At 45.3% G+C, this 13,746-nt stretch overlaps 1 protein-coding gene across 6 annotated transcripts in view; it reads right to left on the bottom strand.

Moving 5' to 3' along the window:
* dlg3 (discs, large homolog 3 (Drosophila)) overlaps positions 1–13,746 on the bottom strand; it is a 73,645-nt gene that overhangs the window by 13,663 nt on the left and 46,236 nt on the right. For 4 of the 6 annotated variants that reach the window (XM_062394566.1, XM_062394572.1, XM_062394567.1 and 1 more), the window contains 4 exons: positions 13,353–13,497; positions 12,296–12,440; positions 5,076–5,232; positions 4,411–4,513 (listed from right to left, as the gene is read on the bottom strand). In XM_062394566.1, the coding sequence (XP_062250550.1) occupies positions 4,411–4,513; positions 5,076–5,232; positions 12,296–12,440; positions 13,353–13,497 (550 nt within the window). Of the gene's footprint in view, positions 1–2,717; positions 2,863–2,960; positions 3,131–4,410; positions 4,514–5,075; positions 5,233–7,483; positions 7,592–12,295; positions 12,441–13,352; positions 13,498–13,746 lie in introns of those variants that run through there. The other 2 variants (XM_062394568.1, XM_062394569.1) reach the window with 2 other exon arrangements.

Raw genomic sequence — 13,746 nt, 5'->3', positions numbered from 1 at the left:
GAATGACATGTGGTCAATATTGATTAAAACATTAATTATTCTTGAATATGCCTAATTGAGAAACACACCAGTGGGAGCCCACAATTGTCAATGTCCAATAAAGCAACATTACAATTCTATTTTAATTTTTAAAAGCAGCTTCAAACTAAATGTGATGGTACACAGACTTGGAATAGAATGAATGGAGCCCTTTTCATTCCCACTCTCCTGACCACCTGTTCTTGCACTACGCAGCCCATGTAAGCGAGTATGATCTCTGGTAAAGTGCAAAGATGAACAAGATAGTGACTTAAACCTGAGTGATGAACAAAGTCAAGAAAATGTCAAACTTTGGATCAGTTAAAAACACATGGAAGTCAACGAAACTAGTGTTAATCTCCAATCGTAAAATTCCAAATGGAGTTTGTTATATCAAAAGCTCTTCTGGTTCGGGAAACCTTGAATCGTGAGGAATATCCATTGTCCAGCTGTCTTCCAGTTTGGCGAATGGGACTATGCAGTTGCAAAACTTTTGTTTTCAGTACATGCACACTTAATCACTAGCACAACGAGCCCAACAAAATATTTCCACTGGTGGTAAGTCTTGCTTTAATACACAAGAGTGAGCCTATATTTTTAGGAGTGACCCACAGGAAGCACAGACAGCTAATAGAAACTGGGACTATTCTGTATCTCACTCCCACTGCGTGTCCTCATTAGTCATGCAGCTTTTTTATTTTGGGGGACGGTGGCTTCTCTTTTGATCCAGTTCTGCAACACAGCAGGCATGTACTTGTAATGTGAGAGTGTGTTATGTTGTCAGGAATAGTCGAGCCCATGAAAACATAGACCCCAATAATACACTGCAGGAGGAAAATGAAGACCCTGGGTTAACTACATCCACAAACCTCCGTAGTGCACACTGATGCGAGTTTGATGAGGGTGCATGTTTAACATTTCCTCCATGGCCCTCCTCCCATTTCCTACACGCAAAGGCTTTAGTGTCATTAAGCTGTTTGATAGGGGGGGCAGGCCAGCATGTGGACGCAGCCCCCCCCCCCCCCCCCCCCAGAACTTCCATTCCTTCTATCTGAATGAGAGACTTGGCGTAAAACACTTGGTGATGCTCCAGCAGGCCTCCTGCTTCAGCCTGTGTGCTCTGCTGTGTCTTTTTGTAGTCTTCAGTGCTGGCCTTCCAACAGAGGTCCCCAGACACCCAGGCCCCAGCCCCTGAGTCGACCCTCCAGGCAGTTTGCCCAGCATAAACTATCACTCACCCTCCACTTCCTCCACCTGACCTGTCCTTGTACAGCTCACTGGTAGCACCTCCTGCAGATCTACTGATGGCAGATCTCAGGTCACCAGCGGGGATGCAGGAATTCAATCATTTGCCAGTGCTTAACTTGTGTGTTTTAGAGCGGTTACGCATTGTACACAAACAGATAAGTGTCCCCTTGCTGGGTAACAAAGAGGGAGCAGAGCTGAAGGCATGATTTGGTATGGAAAACAAAGGTTCCCTTCAACTAAATTCATCACTATTCAACATGCTGCCCGAGTGGCTAGGCACGCCAGACAACATGAACTCGCATAGACTAGAAGGAAGCATTGTAAACAGCGTCTTGTGGCAAGGGGAACACTGCACTGCAATATTGTCAGTCTTGATCCCAGCCTGCGTGCTCCTTCAGCTGAGCAACGTGCCAGCTGACCCTCGCCGACCCGGGCCCGCCTCACTTTCAATGACCTTGAATCGTTATTGGACATTTAAGTCTCATGTCTTATTGAATGTGAAAACAATATAGAGTGCGAGCATGCTGCAACTTATGCCCCGGCACATTCCTGACATAGTCCGACCTGACAACTGAGCCTGGATCTAAAGCTTACAATATCCTCCCTGTTGTTGTTGTAGCATTTACCACAGCACGCTAAAGTACAAATGAACAGCGCCGAGAAAGAATGGAGAAAATACGCTGCCGCCAAAGTGGCTGTGATGCCCGACACAGTTCTACTTCACTGTTACAGAGAGACAGAGGTGCCATTATGTGAAATGAACTGTTAAATTCAGTTAAGACCTACAAGGGCCAAGCATCACATACAATCTGCTTGAGTCTGCAGCAGCAGACACACACACACTCACACACACACATGTGGTCACAGTGTTGTGTGTTTAAAGTGCGGTGCGACAGTGACATACAGGTGTAAATGTACATGTTTAAGAGCTGACGTTCCCTGTTCACAAACCACCACCAGCAGGCAGGCTGACACACACCTGTTTGACCACACCTCTGTGTCCCCACCTAAAGCTTTAGGTTACATAAGAGCAGCCAGTGATTGTTCAACATGTCTGAATGAGTCCTGCTGCGGATATGAGGCCCCTTCATTCAGATCTGTGTTAATAATCGGGGGGGGGGGGGGGGGTATGAAACTAAACCCCTGAGGATCCAGGTAATGTCTGGAGAGCACCACAGTGTTCCGTACAGCCGGGGTGAGGCTATCACATGTCCGCCACGGTCGTTTTCACGTCAACGCTGCTTATTTTAAAACACTTTTAAACTTATTTAATTCATTGTGTTGTCTCACGCGAGAGGAACGTGGTTTCTTGTCTTCTTCTACTGTAACTTACCCACTGTAGTTAACAACTAGCTCAACGGATAACTGCCCCGCTACAGTCACAACAAACCCTTTCTACACAACGTTTCAGCGAGTCGACGTTTCCCACACACTTCCCCTCGTCGCCTCACCTCACTGGAACGAAGCTGTGGTCGTTACTTCGCTGTCGCAGCCGGCAGTTTCTTCACCCAGCCATTAGGAAGTTCATGCGGCTTCTGCTGCTGCTGCGGTTCTGCCCGAGCCCATCCCCCATCCATCCAAACACACACTCACACACTGATACCCACACACACACACACACAAGTTTGTCGGTTTCGCTCTCAACGTCTTTCAGGAAAAACTCCCGCCCTCCGCAGTGGAAGTCTCGCTCGCACCTTCCTGCTTCAGTGTCCTATTCCCATCGCTGTGCGGCTCCGTGGAGACAGCTCCAAGGCTAACCGGGGGGGGAACCGGGGAGTTTGAACGGGCTGGAGGGAGACGACAGGGGCCGGTTTGCCCGCCTTCTTCCACTTCACCTCCTCTATCTCTCTATCTCGCTCCCTCTCTCTCTCGGCCTGCTGCTCACAACAAGAGCCGCCCCTCAAACTCAACACTTCCGCACACCAGCGGCCAATCAGGGGCGGAGATACGGATCATTTCCCTCGTGAGCGAGCTGAGCCTGTCACGCACCCGCAGGTAGATCAGGTCAGTTCAGTGCAACTTCAGAAACACCGTGGAAAGTTTGAGAATCCCACGATAGGACCGAAACATTCACTCACTAGTGAATACACTAGTGAATACACTCACTTAATTTTAAATACACTTAGGTCTGCTGTACCATCATTTTAAAGGCTACGTTAGACTAATGGACAACTTTGTGTAGCTTCAGGTATTTATCTTTAAATCGGTATTTACATGTGGCTTAGTTACTTGTGCCTTTCAATCACCTTATACTTGCAGTATTTGTACTATCAATATCTCCATGAGCACATACTTCTTTACAATGACAGTTTTGTAGTAATTCTGGTGGCTAGACTTCTGTCTGTCTGTCTGTCTGTCTGTCTGTCTGTCTGTCTGTCTGTCTCTCTATCTATCTATCTATCTATCTATCTATCTATCTATCTATCTATCTATCTAAGTATTGTCTTTTCATACACAGCCTGGCAGCCTATAAATGATTGATGTGCCCCATACAACCCAGTAGTTGTCCAAAAACAAATCAAAGTCCCTCTCGGGTGAAAATCAAGTTTTTACCATGTCCAACTTTATCATATAAAATACACATTTTGAGCGAAATAACCAGTCAATGCCATCGGTTGAGTATTTCCACCTTAAGGGTGCCAAGCAAAAAGTGCAGGTCAAAATTCACAAAAGTTGAACCCCACCCTGAAGGCAAGTTGCGATTTGCTCGCCAAAGAAAGCAAATGTCCTATTCCCCTCCTCACACTTACACAGATCGGAAGTGAAAGCAAGGCAAAGGTTCTCCACTGATACGTTTGCATTTGTGTCACAGAGCCGTAACTCTGCAGTAAAAAAAAGTCTGTAAAAAAAATATTCAGTCAGCCAGGGTTTGTGATGTCACAACCCTGAGAAAACAAGCCTGTCAACTTGTGGGTGGGGCAAAGTAAATGTTTCCTATTATATCAAACTTTTAATTTGAACAGGATACTCTAGTTTATGATTCTGTTATGTGTCCTAAAAAGCTTCACCCAAAGCCTCAAATTAAAAAATAAATAAACCTATCAAGCTAATGTGGCTTATGTGGGATAATATGAGATAATATGTTGTAAGATCAATTTTGGCTTGGGTGTACTCCTGTCTGATTTGAGACTGTGGGGCCATTACCTTCAGGCCTGTACTGAGCAATGATGGTGACTGTCTGTCCAGCTCTCTTCAGTGCTGCAGCCGCCTGCTCATGTGTTGCGTTCCTTAGGTTCACTCCATTCACCTGCAACAAAACAGAAAGAGATACTTAGAAACAAATGTTTCAGAGATGAAAAGGTGCTTCACTTCTTGAGAAGATTGGAGGAGCAAATCCAGCTCCGACCGGATGCTTTCACTTCAGCCTGTGGACTTAAGATCTGCCCTCAGAACGAAAGGACATAACATAAACTATGAGATAAAACTATTACATTTTGATAATCGTTCACCCATTGGTGAAACATAATTTTTATATTATGTGTGAAAATATATAAACAGGGATATTAAGATCAACATTTGAGTCTGGAAGAATTTGAGTTATGAAATACAATTCAAGGGATCTAAATGTTTAACCAATTGAATATTGATTTACAAAATTCCCATGTCTGTCAGAGCTCTGCTTAGCTTCCTATGAGTTGTTGTGAATGTAATGTCTTGGTCAAGGACATTTCACCGTGCAGATGTGTGCTGGCTCTCTAAACACCAACATCGTCATTACTCTGACAGCAGGAGTTGACTGAACATCTTCCAAAAATGTTGTTGATGGGGATAAACAAACAAAAAAAGACACCCGAGGTTGAAATACTGACCGACAGAATGCGGTCGCCCCTCCGAAGCTCGCCGCTCAGGTCAGCTGGCCCTCCCGCTAAGATGAAGGAGACGAAGATGCCTTCTCCATCCTCCCCGCCGACGATGTTGAAACCCAGGCCTGTGGAGCCTTTGTGCAGCAACACCTTCCTCGGCTCCCTGCCAAACAGAGCGACACGGTGAAGGTCAGGGCAGAGAACCAAGAAGAGATGAGCAGAGAGAGATAACAAATAGAAATGAAATAGAAAGAGTGTAAACCAAGAGGCACGCAGAGGCTGTATCACACAACAGCCATCTTCTTTTGGTTTACACTGTGTGTGATCCCAAAACATTGAGCGCACTGACTGGCAGCTACCAGCAGGCCTACAGATGACAGAACCATGAGACTGCATCACCAACAGGTGCAGCCAGCCGCATTCATTGCTTTACCGAAGTATCAAACTCATTTTCTTTCCACAATCCAAACTATAACACAAAAAAGTCACCAAATTATTCTATTTAAAGGAGACATGTTATGCTCATATCCTGCAGGTTCACAAATTTAATTTGGGTTCTCAATTGAAAAGTTTTACATGCTCTAATGTTCAGAAAACACATCACTTCCCTCAATCTTCAGCTCCTCCTCTCGGGCTCTGTCTGAAAGGCTTGCTTATAGGTCCTGTCTCTTTAAGGCCCGCCTTCAGATAAAGCCCAGTCTACTCTGATTGGCTGGCTGGTCCACTCTGTTGTGATTTATCAAGCGCATGTAGGAAATCCTGGCCTCCACTCTAGCTTTACCTAGCTTTGTTTGAGGACATTTCAGAATAGATGTCTAATGACATCACAATGTGACATTACTATTTCCTATGACATCACAATATTGTGGAGGTATCGGGCAGCATGACAAGTCTTTTCTGGAATGTAGTGTTTCCTGTGGGAGAGATGCGCTCCCTTCACTGATGACTTTGGGCCTTTTTAACATACATAAGAAAAACTACTAACACTAAAGGGAAGAAACAGAAAAAACATCATGTGTCTCCTTTAAAGTAAGAACAATTGGTAAATATTAAACATTGCATCAGTTGTATTGTCTTCTATGACTTATCTCGGTCCAATCATGATAGAATTAGAAGAAGCTATGCTATTTTTATTAGCTCAAGATGGACAGTAATAATACAAGGTCTGAAGTGAAATCATTACCTGCTCAATCAACTATACAATATCCACCAGTAGAATCAATGATTAACCACAAAACAATCATGCTCTAACCATTTAGCTAGTAAAGGATAATTTGGATAATTTTAATTTCCACTTTGATACCACTGTGCACTCATTAATACGTGAGCTATGGCACAAGCCGCCACGCGTCTGGATCCTAATGCAGGTCAGTCACTGGCTGTAGCACTTCTCTGCTCATGCATGGCAGTCTCATTGCAATGTACACACTTAAAACACCCACTTGTAATAATGTGCATAGAAACAATGAGCTGCCTTCTGCTCGACAGACTCGCTGAAGCTCTGCTTTAGCTTTAGCGACCATGACTCATCCTCCAGCAGGGTAATCAGACTGCCACAGCTTTAAGATGCTAGAGAGGCTAAACCGCTGCTATGGTCCAGCAAAAACCCACCGGGAACACACTTCACTGGACTGCAGATACACACACCATAGAAAGCTCAACCCCCCCACCACCACCTCCACCACACACACACATACTTAATATACAAACACACACATAATCTTAAAACACAAGCATGTGCACACACATTAAACACACGGTTTCTTTTCTAAACAGAAAACCCTGCATGGTTCCCATTAGTGGTCTACTCTTGCAGTACTCAGCCTGCGGTCTCCAGGAATAATTCCTATTCAATCCCTAATGGCTGAGCTCGAACTTGCTGTTAAAACAATTTTCCCCAACCATGGCAGCTGGGGCAGCATTCCGACCATTCAGAATCATACCCAGAACTGACTGGAAAAAGTCCGGATGGCTCCATTAAAAGAGATGAGGAGCAAACGGAAAAATCCTAAATGGTAAAACAGTGCTTTCAGAAAGTTAAACCAGACTGTTAAAGTGCACTCATTTGTAATTATCTGTACTTAGATGCAGAGTTTTTGCAAGACCACAAAATAAGATGCATGAGTAGCGACTCTGGGTCTGCAGGAGTCCTCACATGAAGCCTTGTGCTTGTGCAAAATGCAGAATCAAGGACATTTGATGAGGCTTAAAATCATTTGATCCATTATGTTCTTGCTTTTTTTCTACAACCTTCAAGATATTTTAGCACCAGACATCAAGAAATGACAAGCGGCAACTGCCTTTATGCAACAACAACTGACTTGCTTTCAAACAAGTCAAGCTTAAAATAACTTTGCCTTCCATCTGGAGCTTTTCATCCCAGCTCGACAAGGCACACAGATCTCCATGGTTACCTTAGAATCCGGATCCGGTGCTTGCTTCTGAAAGAGCATTTCCTAACTGTGCGTTCAGGCAGGCTCCTCGCCAGCGACATGGAAGATGAGATGTTGACCGTGAACATGGCGGCTATTGGCACATCGCTCACCTCACCTCTTGCTCCTGAACCCCTCTGCCTATCTGGCCTTCCCCTGAGAGAGGAGCGACAATTTTAGCAGCTCCTTATCTCTTCCTTGTGTGCTGTGATGGGAAGCAGCTCCTCTTCGGGCTGTCACAAACGCTCTCTCCCAATATTCCCCTGCAAGCCAAGACTTTACACTTAACCCTAGCGCTTCCAAATAAATAAATCTTTGCTCCATTCTGCAGGAGGAAACCAACAGCTCCCATTACTCACATCTGGAATAGCCAGGGCTGCTTTACATCAAGAGCAACTCAGGTGTGCATCCAACTTTGGTCGCCTTTCACAATCTGCAGTCCCCTTGAGTTCGCTCGGAAGCTTCTCTGGTTCCAGCCCCCCCCACGATCCCCCTAGAGTACAGCACAACAGCATTCCTGTCCGTTAGCCTTGCCCTCTGGAGACGAGGCAGACAATCTCTTGCTAATGTGTGTGAGTGTAATTTGTACGAGCTGACTTTCACAAGTCTCAGGCCTGTGATTTGACGACCCCAGAAAGGGATGTGGGTGCACAGGGGAAGATGAGCGACTAACGTGGAACATCCGAACACTTAAGTCCAGAGTTTGAGTCTTTTTGTTATCTTGCAGTCCGTCTCCCTATAGGCAGCGTGCAAGTGTTTTCCTGCATGCAGTGCTGGTCTGTGTTATGTGTATCGCCAGGGCATTTTCATGGAAAGTGGGAGTGAATTCCAATTCTTTCAAAATGCAAGTCCTCCCTTCCCGTCACAAGACCGCCCCCCCCCCCCCTCCCCTCCCTACCCCCCCCTTTGCCTTTTCATCCATGCCAGGAATGTAAACAGTTATAGGGCGGTAAAAACCCTTTCTCCCTGCACAGCCGTTTCTCCTGCGACCCTTTTCTGTAATTCAAATCCCACCGCTGTACCCTGTGTGTCTCAGTGTTTTGAACTGAGGAGGTCGCGGCTCAATCCTAAAGCGGTGAATGGATATCTGGGCTGCAGGGTTCAGTGGGTCACGCTGCCCTGGAGTCTGCCCAGTAATTGGCTCTGCTTGGCTGATTAATGGTGAACACTGCAGATGGACGCCATTTTCCACGGACAGACACTACCTCTCACCACACTTCACCACTCCCCCTGAGTGGATCACATCAGCTTATGGAAAGATAAACACACAGATAGAATTAAAATGATGCTTTGTCTTTTCATTGTTTCATTTACAGCCAGAGATATTCATTGTCATTCTCTCTCCTATTAATGCAAATGCAATTCTCCACTAATTTCACAAAGGGCAAAATGTATTCACTGCTAAGGTGATAGACAGCTAAAGATGTTTCATGCCTCTCGCTATGACTAAGAATAAAACTGGGGGGATGAATAATTAACACCTAAGACGATTACTCTGCTGAATCTGCTGTGATTACTTTTATTTCAAATTTCCCCTTTGAGCCTCTGCAGCTTTTAGGAAACGCCGACCAAAGGTCAGAGGGCCACTCGCTATAGATGACGGCATTCTTGTGCTGCCCAGTCGAAGGCTCTGTGTTTGTGCGTGAGACACATAAAGTAACTGATTAGCTCACTTGCTGCCGCTGTCCTCCAGCTTCTGTATTTACACAAGCTGTGCCTGACCAAAGTACCCTAACTACAAGCATTGTTGTTTATATAACAACTACAGCCGTGACGAGCTGAGGAGAGCCGCTTGTTGAGTGATTGCGCATATGTTTACACTAAACACGCATATTTTAACCCAGAGGTTTGATCTGTTGTCGAGTCCAATGTGGACAGAAACACAGAGGGGGCTGTGTACAGTACTGACATACCTCCAGGAAGGGGGTAATATCAGATGGAGAAAGGGAGGGTGTCTGTGATGACAGCACTGAAGGGGGATGTGCAGATGGGCAGAGGGCGATACAAGCTCTGACTCATTCCTCACAACCAGCCTGCTCCACTTTTGCGGAAGCCTGTGCTTACTATAGAATCCATCTAAAATAACCCCTCCTGTTAACAGCCAATGGGGAAGCTGCTAGGGCTGAAGGGAGGTGTCTTCTATCCGCCTGTCAGACTGATGGAGTCCGATGCTCATCTGCCGTGACTGGGAACAAGTTGGTTGTCGAACATGATGTCCAAAACCATGCCACTGCTTTTCTGATTCCATAGCGGACATGACACACAGAGCCACCACAGGCCAACAGGTGCGTGCACGCTCACCCACCTGTGATGTATGAGTAGTCTAATGCGCAGAATGTTTAAGTGTGTCCATGTCACAATTGCACATTGCACTTGAAGCTGAAGGATCTGTATGCGGGCTCGTGTGTGCCAGCACATTATGAGCAAACGTCTGAGTGTACAGTTCGTGTGTGTGATTGGTGCTGGCAACATGGGGGTGTGAGAGGGGTACGACCTAAGAGCATGGCCTGGTTTTCCCAGCATGCAGATGAATCATGACAGCTGCAGGACTGCCTGCTGCTACTGGTCTGCTGGCCCACACCGGATAAGACTCTTACTCCCCATCATATTTATGGAAACAGCAACGCTCAGTGTTTATATTTACATACACAGAGCAGCAGGCGCAATATTCCAACGCTGCAAAGCCGAATATTGTCTGCTCCTATATGATCCTTCCCGTCCTCCTGTACAGTCCTTTCATTTAAACACCACAACCTGCTTTAAGTTACAGCCAAATGTGAAGACCAGAATCTCTGCTCTTCTCTCCTCTTTCTTACACAAATCTAAACACACACACACACTCACATACACACACACAGAAAAAATAACATATGGGCCTGTGTATGACATTTATGCTACACAAAAAGGACAATATTTACCACAAACACATTACATAAAAGCAATGGTTCACAGAAAAATTGTGATATTTAGCCATGATGTAATGCACAAAGGACAACATTGTGGGTTTAATGTGGCTAAATATAAAAAAACAGGAGCCCTTTTGCACATTTCCATAAATATCAGGTATATTATTGTATTCAGCACTAACCATCATTGAAAGTAACTTGGCGCAAGATAGAGGCTTAGTTTTATCTGAGCATCCTGACAGATGGAATTGAGCAGCTTGTGGGAGCGTGAAGCCCTTTCGGCTGCACTCCTGTGGAGATGTGTTTGTGAAGAGCAGGTACGACTCCATTTTAAACTGTGACGAAACAGGCCACTATTGTTTGAGCTTAATAGATGTGAACAGAGTAGTCGAAAATGAAAGAACCATTAATGACTTCTGGAAAGTCATTTAAAATATTAAGCAGCAGTAGTAGTGTATGTGTAATAATACAAACCCACAAAGGGCAAGAAACAATCCGCTGTTGTTGTTGTTGTTGTTGTTGTCTTTTCATTTCAGCTGCACAGCTAATTTAATGTTGTTACAATTTTCTGTTGTGAAGTCGTGAAAGAAGCGGGAGGTGCATATGCGTTGGATACTGGTTATGTCATACAAAACAATAAAGCAGCCTCCAGCTTTAAGCACAAGGAAACAAAAGCAGTAAAGTAGGCATGAGGTAGGGGGAACATTTACATGCAAACATACAGACAGATAGAGACAGAAATATTAAATGAGTTAAAAGGACGCCCTGCTGGAAAATGAACAAATATATCAACCTACCACCCGTCTCTGTGATTTTCCTTGTATCTTAAATGTCCATTACTCATTTCTGTCTATTTCTTTTTGTGTGATTTATGTGTAAATGTGCCACAACAAACTTCTGGTGAGGGAGGAGGACTCCATCCCTATCTAGTCCTACTGCTCTCTGCTGCCAGATCAAAACGCGAGCTAGAGTGGAGGGTTAGCTTAGCAAGGCGTGATGGACTAGGTTAGTACCTGCCAGAGAAGGGGAGAGGACCTTGGCACAAGGGAGCAGGGGAAGGACAGAAGCCTCTGTAGAGGGCCAGGGGCCCCTTGCTGTCCCCAGGTTTGTGGATGACACTGTAAATAGGCTCAGCCCTGCTGTGGGGTACAGGAATCACAGTGAACGGGACAAGTGTAGGACACATATAAAGCACACATACCAACAAAGATGCAACAAATGAACAAACACGTCATGTAGACAGCTTGGACAAGGACATTACAGAACCACACAGCTAATACTCATCCAGTAACACATTCACTCCACACAGACATGTATAAGCGCCTGCATGCTGTTACACACAGAGAGATCCAGCCCCCGTCCAGAGATGTGGGCTAAGATGACCTAAGGCCACGTGGGACCCTCCAATCAAGCTCCTATGAATGCTACTTGTTATCCAGTACTTGGATACAAGGTCAAAGGTTAAATCTCAGTCATAACAAGTACAAGAAGCGACAAGAGGCCTCTCTCAGCACACAGCCACCACACACTACTCAGCTAGTAGGCAGCACCATGACCCCGATGAGATGAAATGTGTAAACCAAGCATTTGTTCTGCTTCATCAAATGCAAATATGTGCACGGATCGTCGAAGGAACCATGACAACACCAAAATAACAAAATGGAAGCGGCGAGAAACAAAAGGAAACTTAAAATACATGTTTAAAAATCAATGTAGCCCCATACAACTGTGCGCTACATGTTTCCTTTTCAACAACTTCACCAGCAAATACCAAAAAGGCTTTTTCGCTGATCTCAGGAGAGGAACCATGTGCTGTGAGTTGGTGAAAACTGCATTCATGACAATGACTGATGGAAAGAGAATCATTCATGGAGGAACTCTGATCTACCTTGTGAAATCTTCCTCCCCGAGCATGTGGCGGGGAACTGGCGAGTACCTGGACGGGGTAACCTGGGGCGGCGGGTACGCGGGTTTAGGCTCCATTGCCCCCATGTAGTTGTGGCCGACGTGGTTGTCCACCATGGTTGGGAAGGCTGGAGGGAGGGCCATGCCAGCAGGGGGAAAGAGAGGATGATTACCACACAGGTGCATCAGGAACACAGCATAAGCCTGACAACTTCAACAGCCCAGTAAGGAATCAGTCAGTTAACCACTTTGATATGGACAAACACTAGGGGGTCTAGAAGGCCTCCCACACTGATGACATTCCTTCAAGCTTTTTGCATTCAATTGCTAATTAGCAAATGTTACCAGAATAACACTTACGCGTAAACTGTACATACACAACAGTGTTACACATAGTAAGTCCAAGCAGAACCCCAAAAGTTGCCCGACCTCTGAGTTTTTACTTTTTCTTTAAATATTGTCTGATCATCTCACTACTTTTTAAAGATGTGTCTGGGTTCCAAGATCTTATCAACTGTCTTGGTTATAATTATATTAACAGCAATAGTCCTGGTGGCCAAAGCAACACAAATCTCAGTAGCCCCCTCTGATACTAAATCACTGTTGTGTGGAAATTGGAGATGCTGCAGCTCAGGATCGTGGGCTCTCATGAGCAGGTGGGATGTGAGAAACCGTCCACACTCAGTGGGAGGCAGAGAACTGTGCTTCTTGTTGTTGTGGGAAGGATCATGCCTGTGTGTGTGTGCACAGAAAGTCACTATATTCACTATGTGGGTGTCTGAGCATAGCAGTTTTGGGGAGAGAACAGAGATCCAACACAAAAATGTATGCAGTCCAGCTGGAAAATCTATGATAAAGATACAAATCTCATGGAGCTTGACTTAAAAATCTTTACTTTACATCAAGCACTTTATATAAGTAATCCTGCTGTAGTTATCCGGCTTCTTCCTATGTATTTGTGAATTTAAAGTCTAATCTCTGACTCAGACAGTGTGGGCACAGAATTATCACTGCAACAACAAGATGAGATAGATACGTACTGCTGGAGTAGTCTGGTGGGGCGTACATGTCGTTGAGATGCACAGGGCCCGGCTTGGCCACCTTGAGGTAAACCATGTCAGAGGTGTTCTTCAGTGCAGCCACGGCTTCCTCGTGACGCACGTCCTGCAGCACGATGTTGTTCACCTGAAACGAAACGAGAAGGAGTGTTAAGGAAAGAATCCTGAAAGACACCTGAACACCTCGTGTCTCGGCTGCACTGTGACAACATCACGCATCGCACCTTCCATCACACCAGCCAACACAATAATGAATCTTAGCTCAGAGGTATTGGAAGAATTTTGGGCATTTCAAGGACAGAGTGAAAGGTTGGTGTGCTGTGCGGCGTTAACAGAGGTCAATAGCTGTAGGTAGAGGTTTTAAAGATGCTCTACC

The sequence above is a fragment of the Platichthys flesus genome, chromosome 8 (assembly GCF_949316205.1).
Source record: "Platichthys flesus chromosome 8, fPlaFle2.1, whole genome shotgun sequence".
In the NCBI taxonomy this organism is placed as follows: Eukaryota; Metazoa; Chordata; class Actinopteri; order Pleuronectiformes; family Pleuronectidae; genus Platichthys; species Platichthys flesus.
The sequence above is the reverse complement of the archived record's forward strand: the minus strand, read 5'-3'. Positions and strand labels throughout refer to the sequence as shown.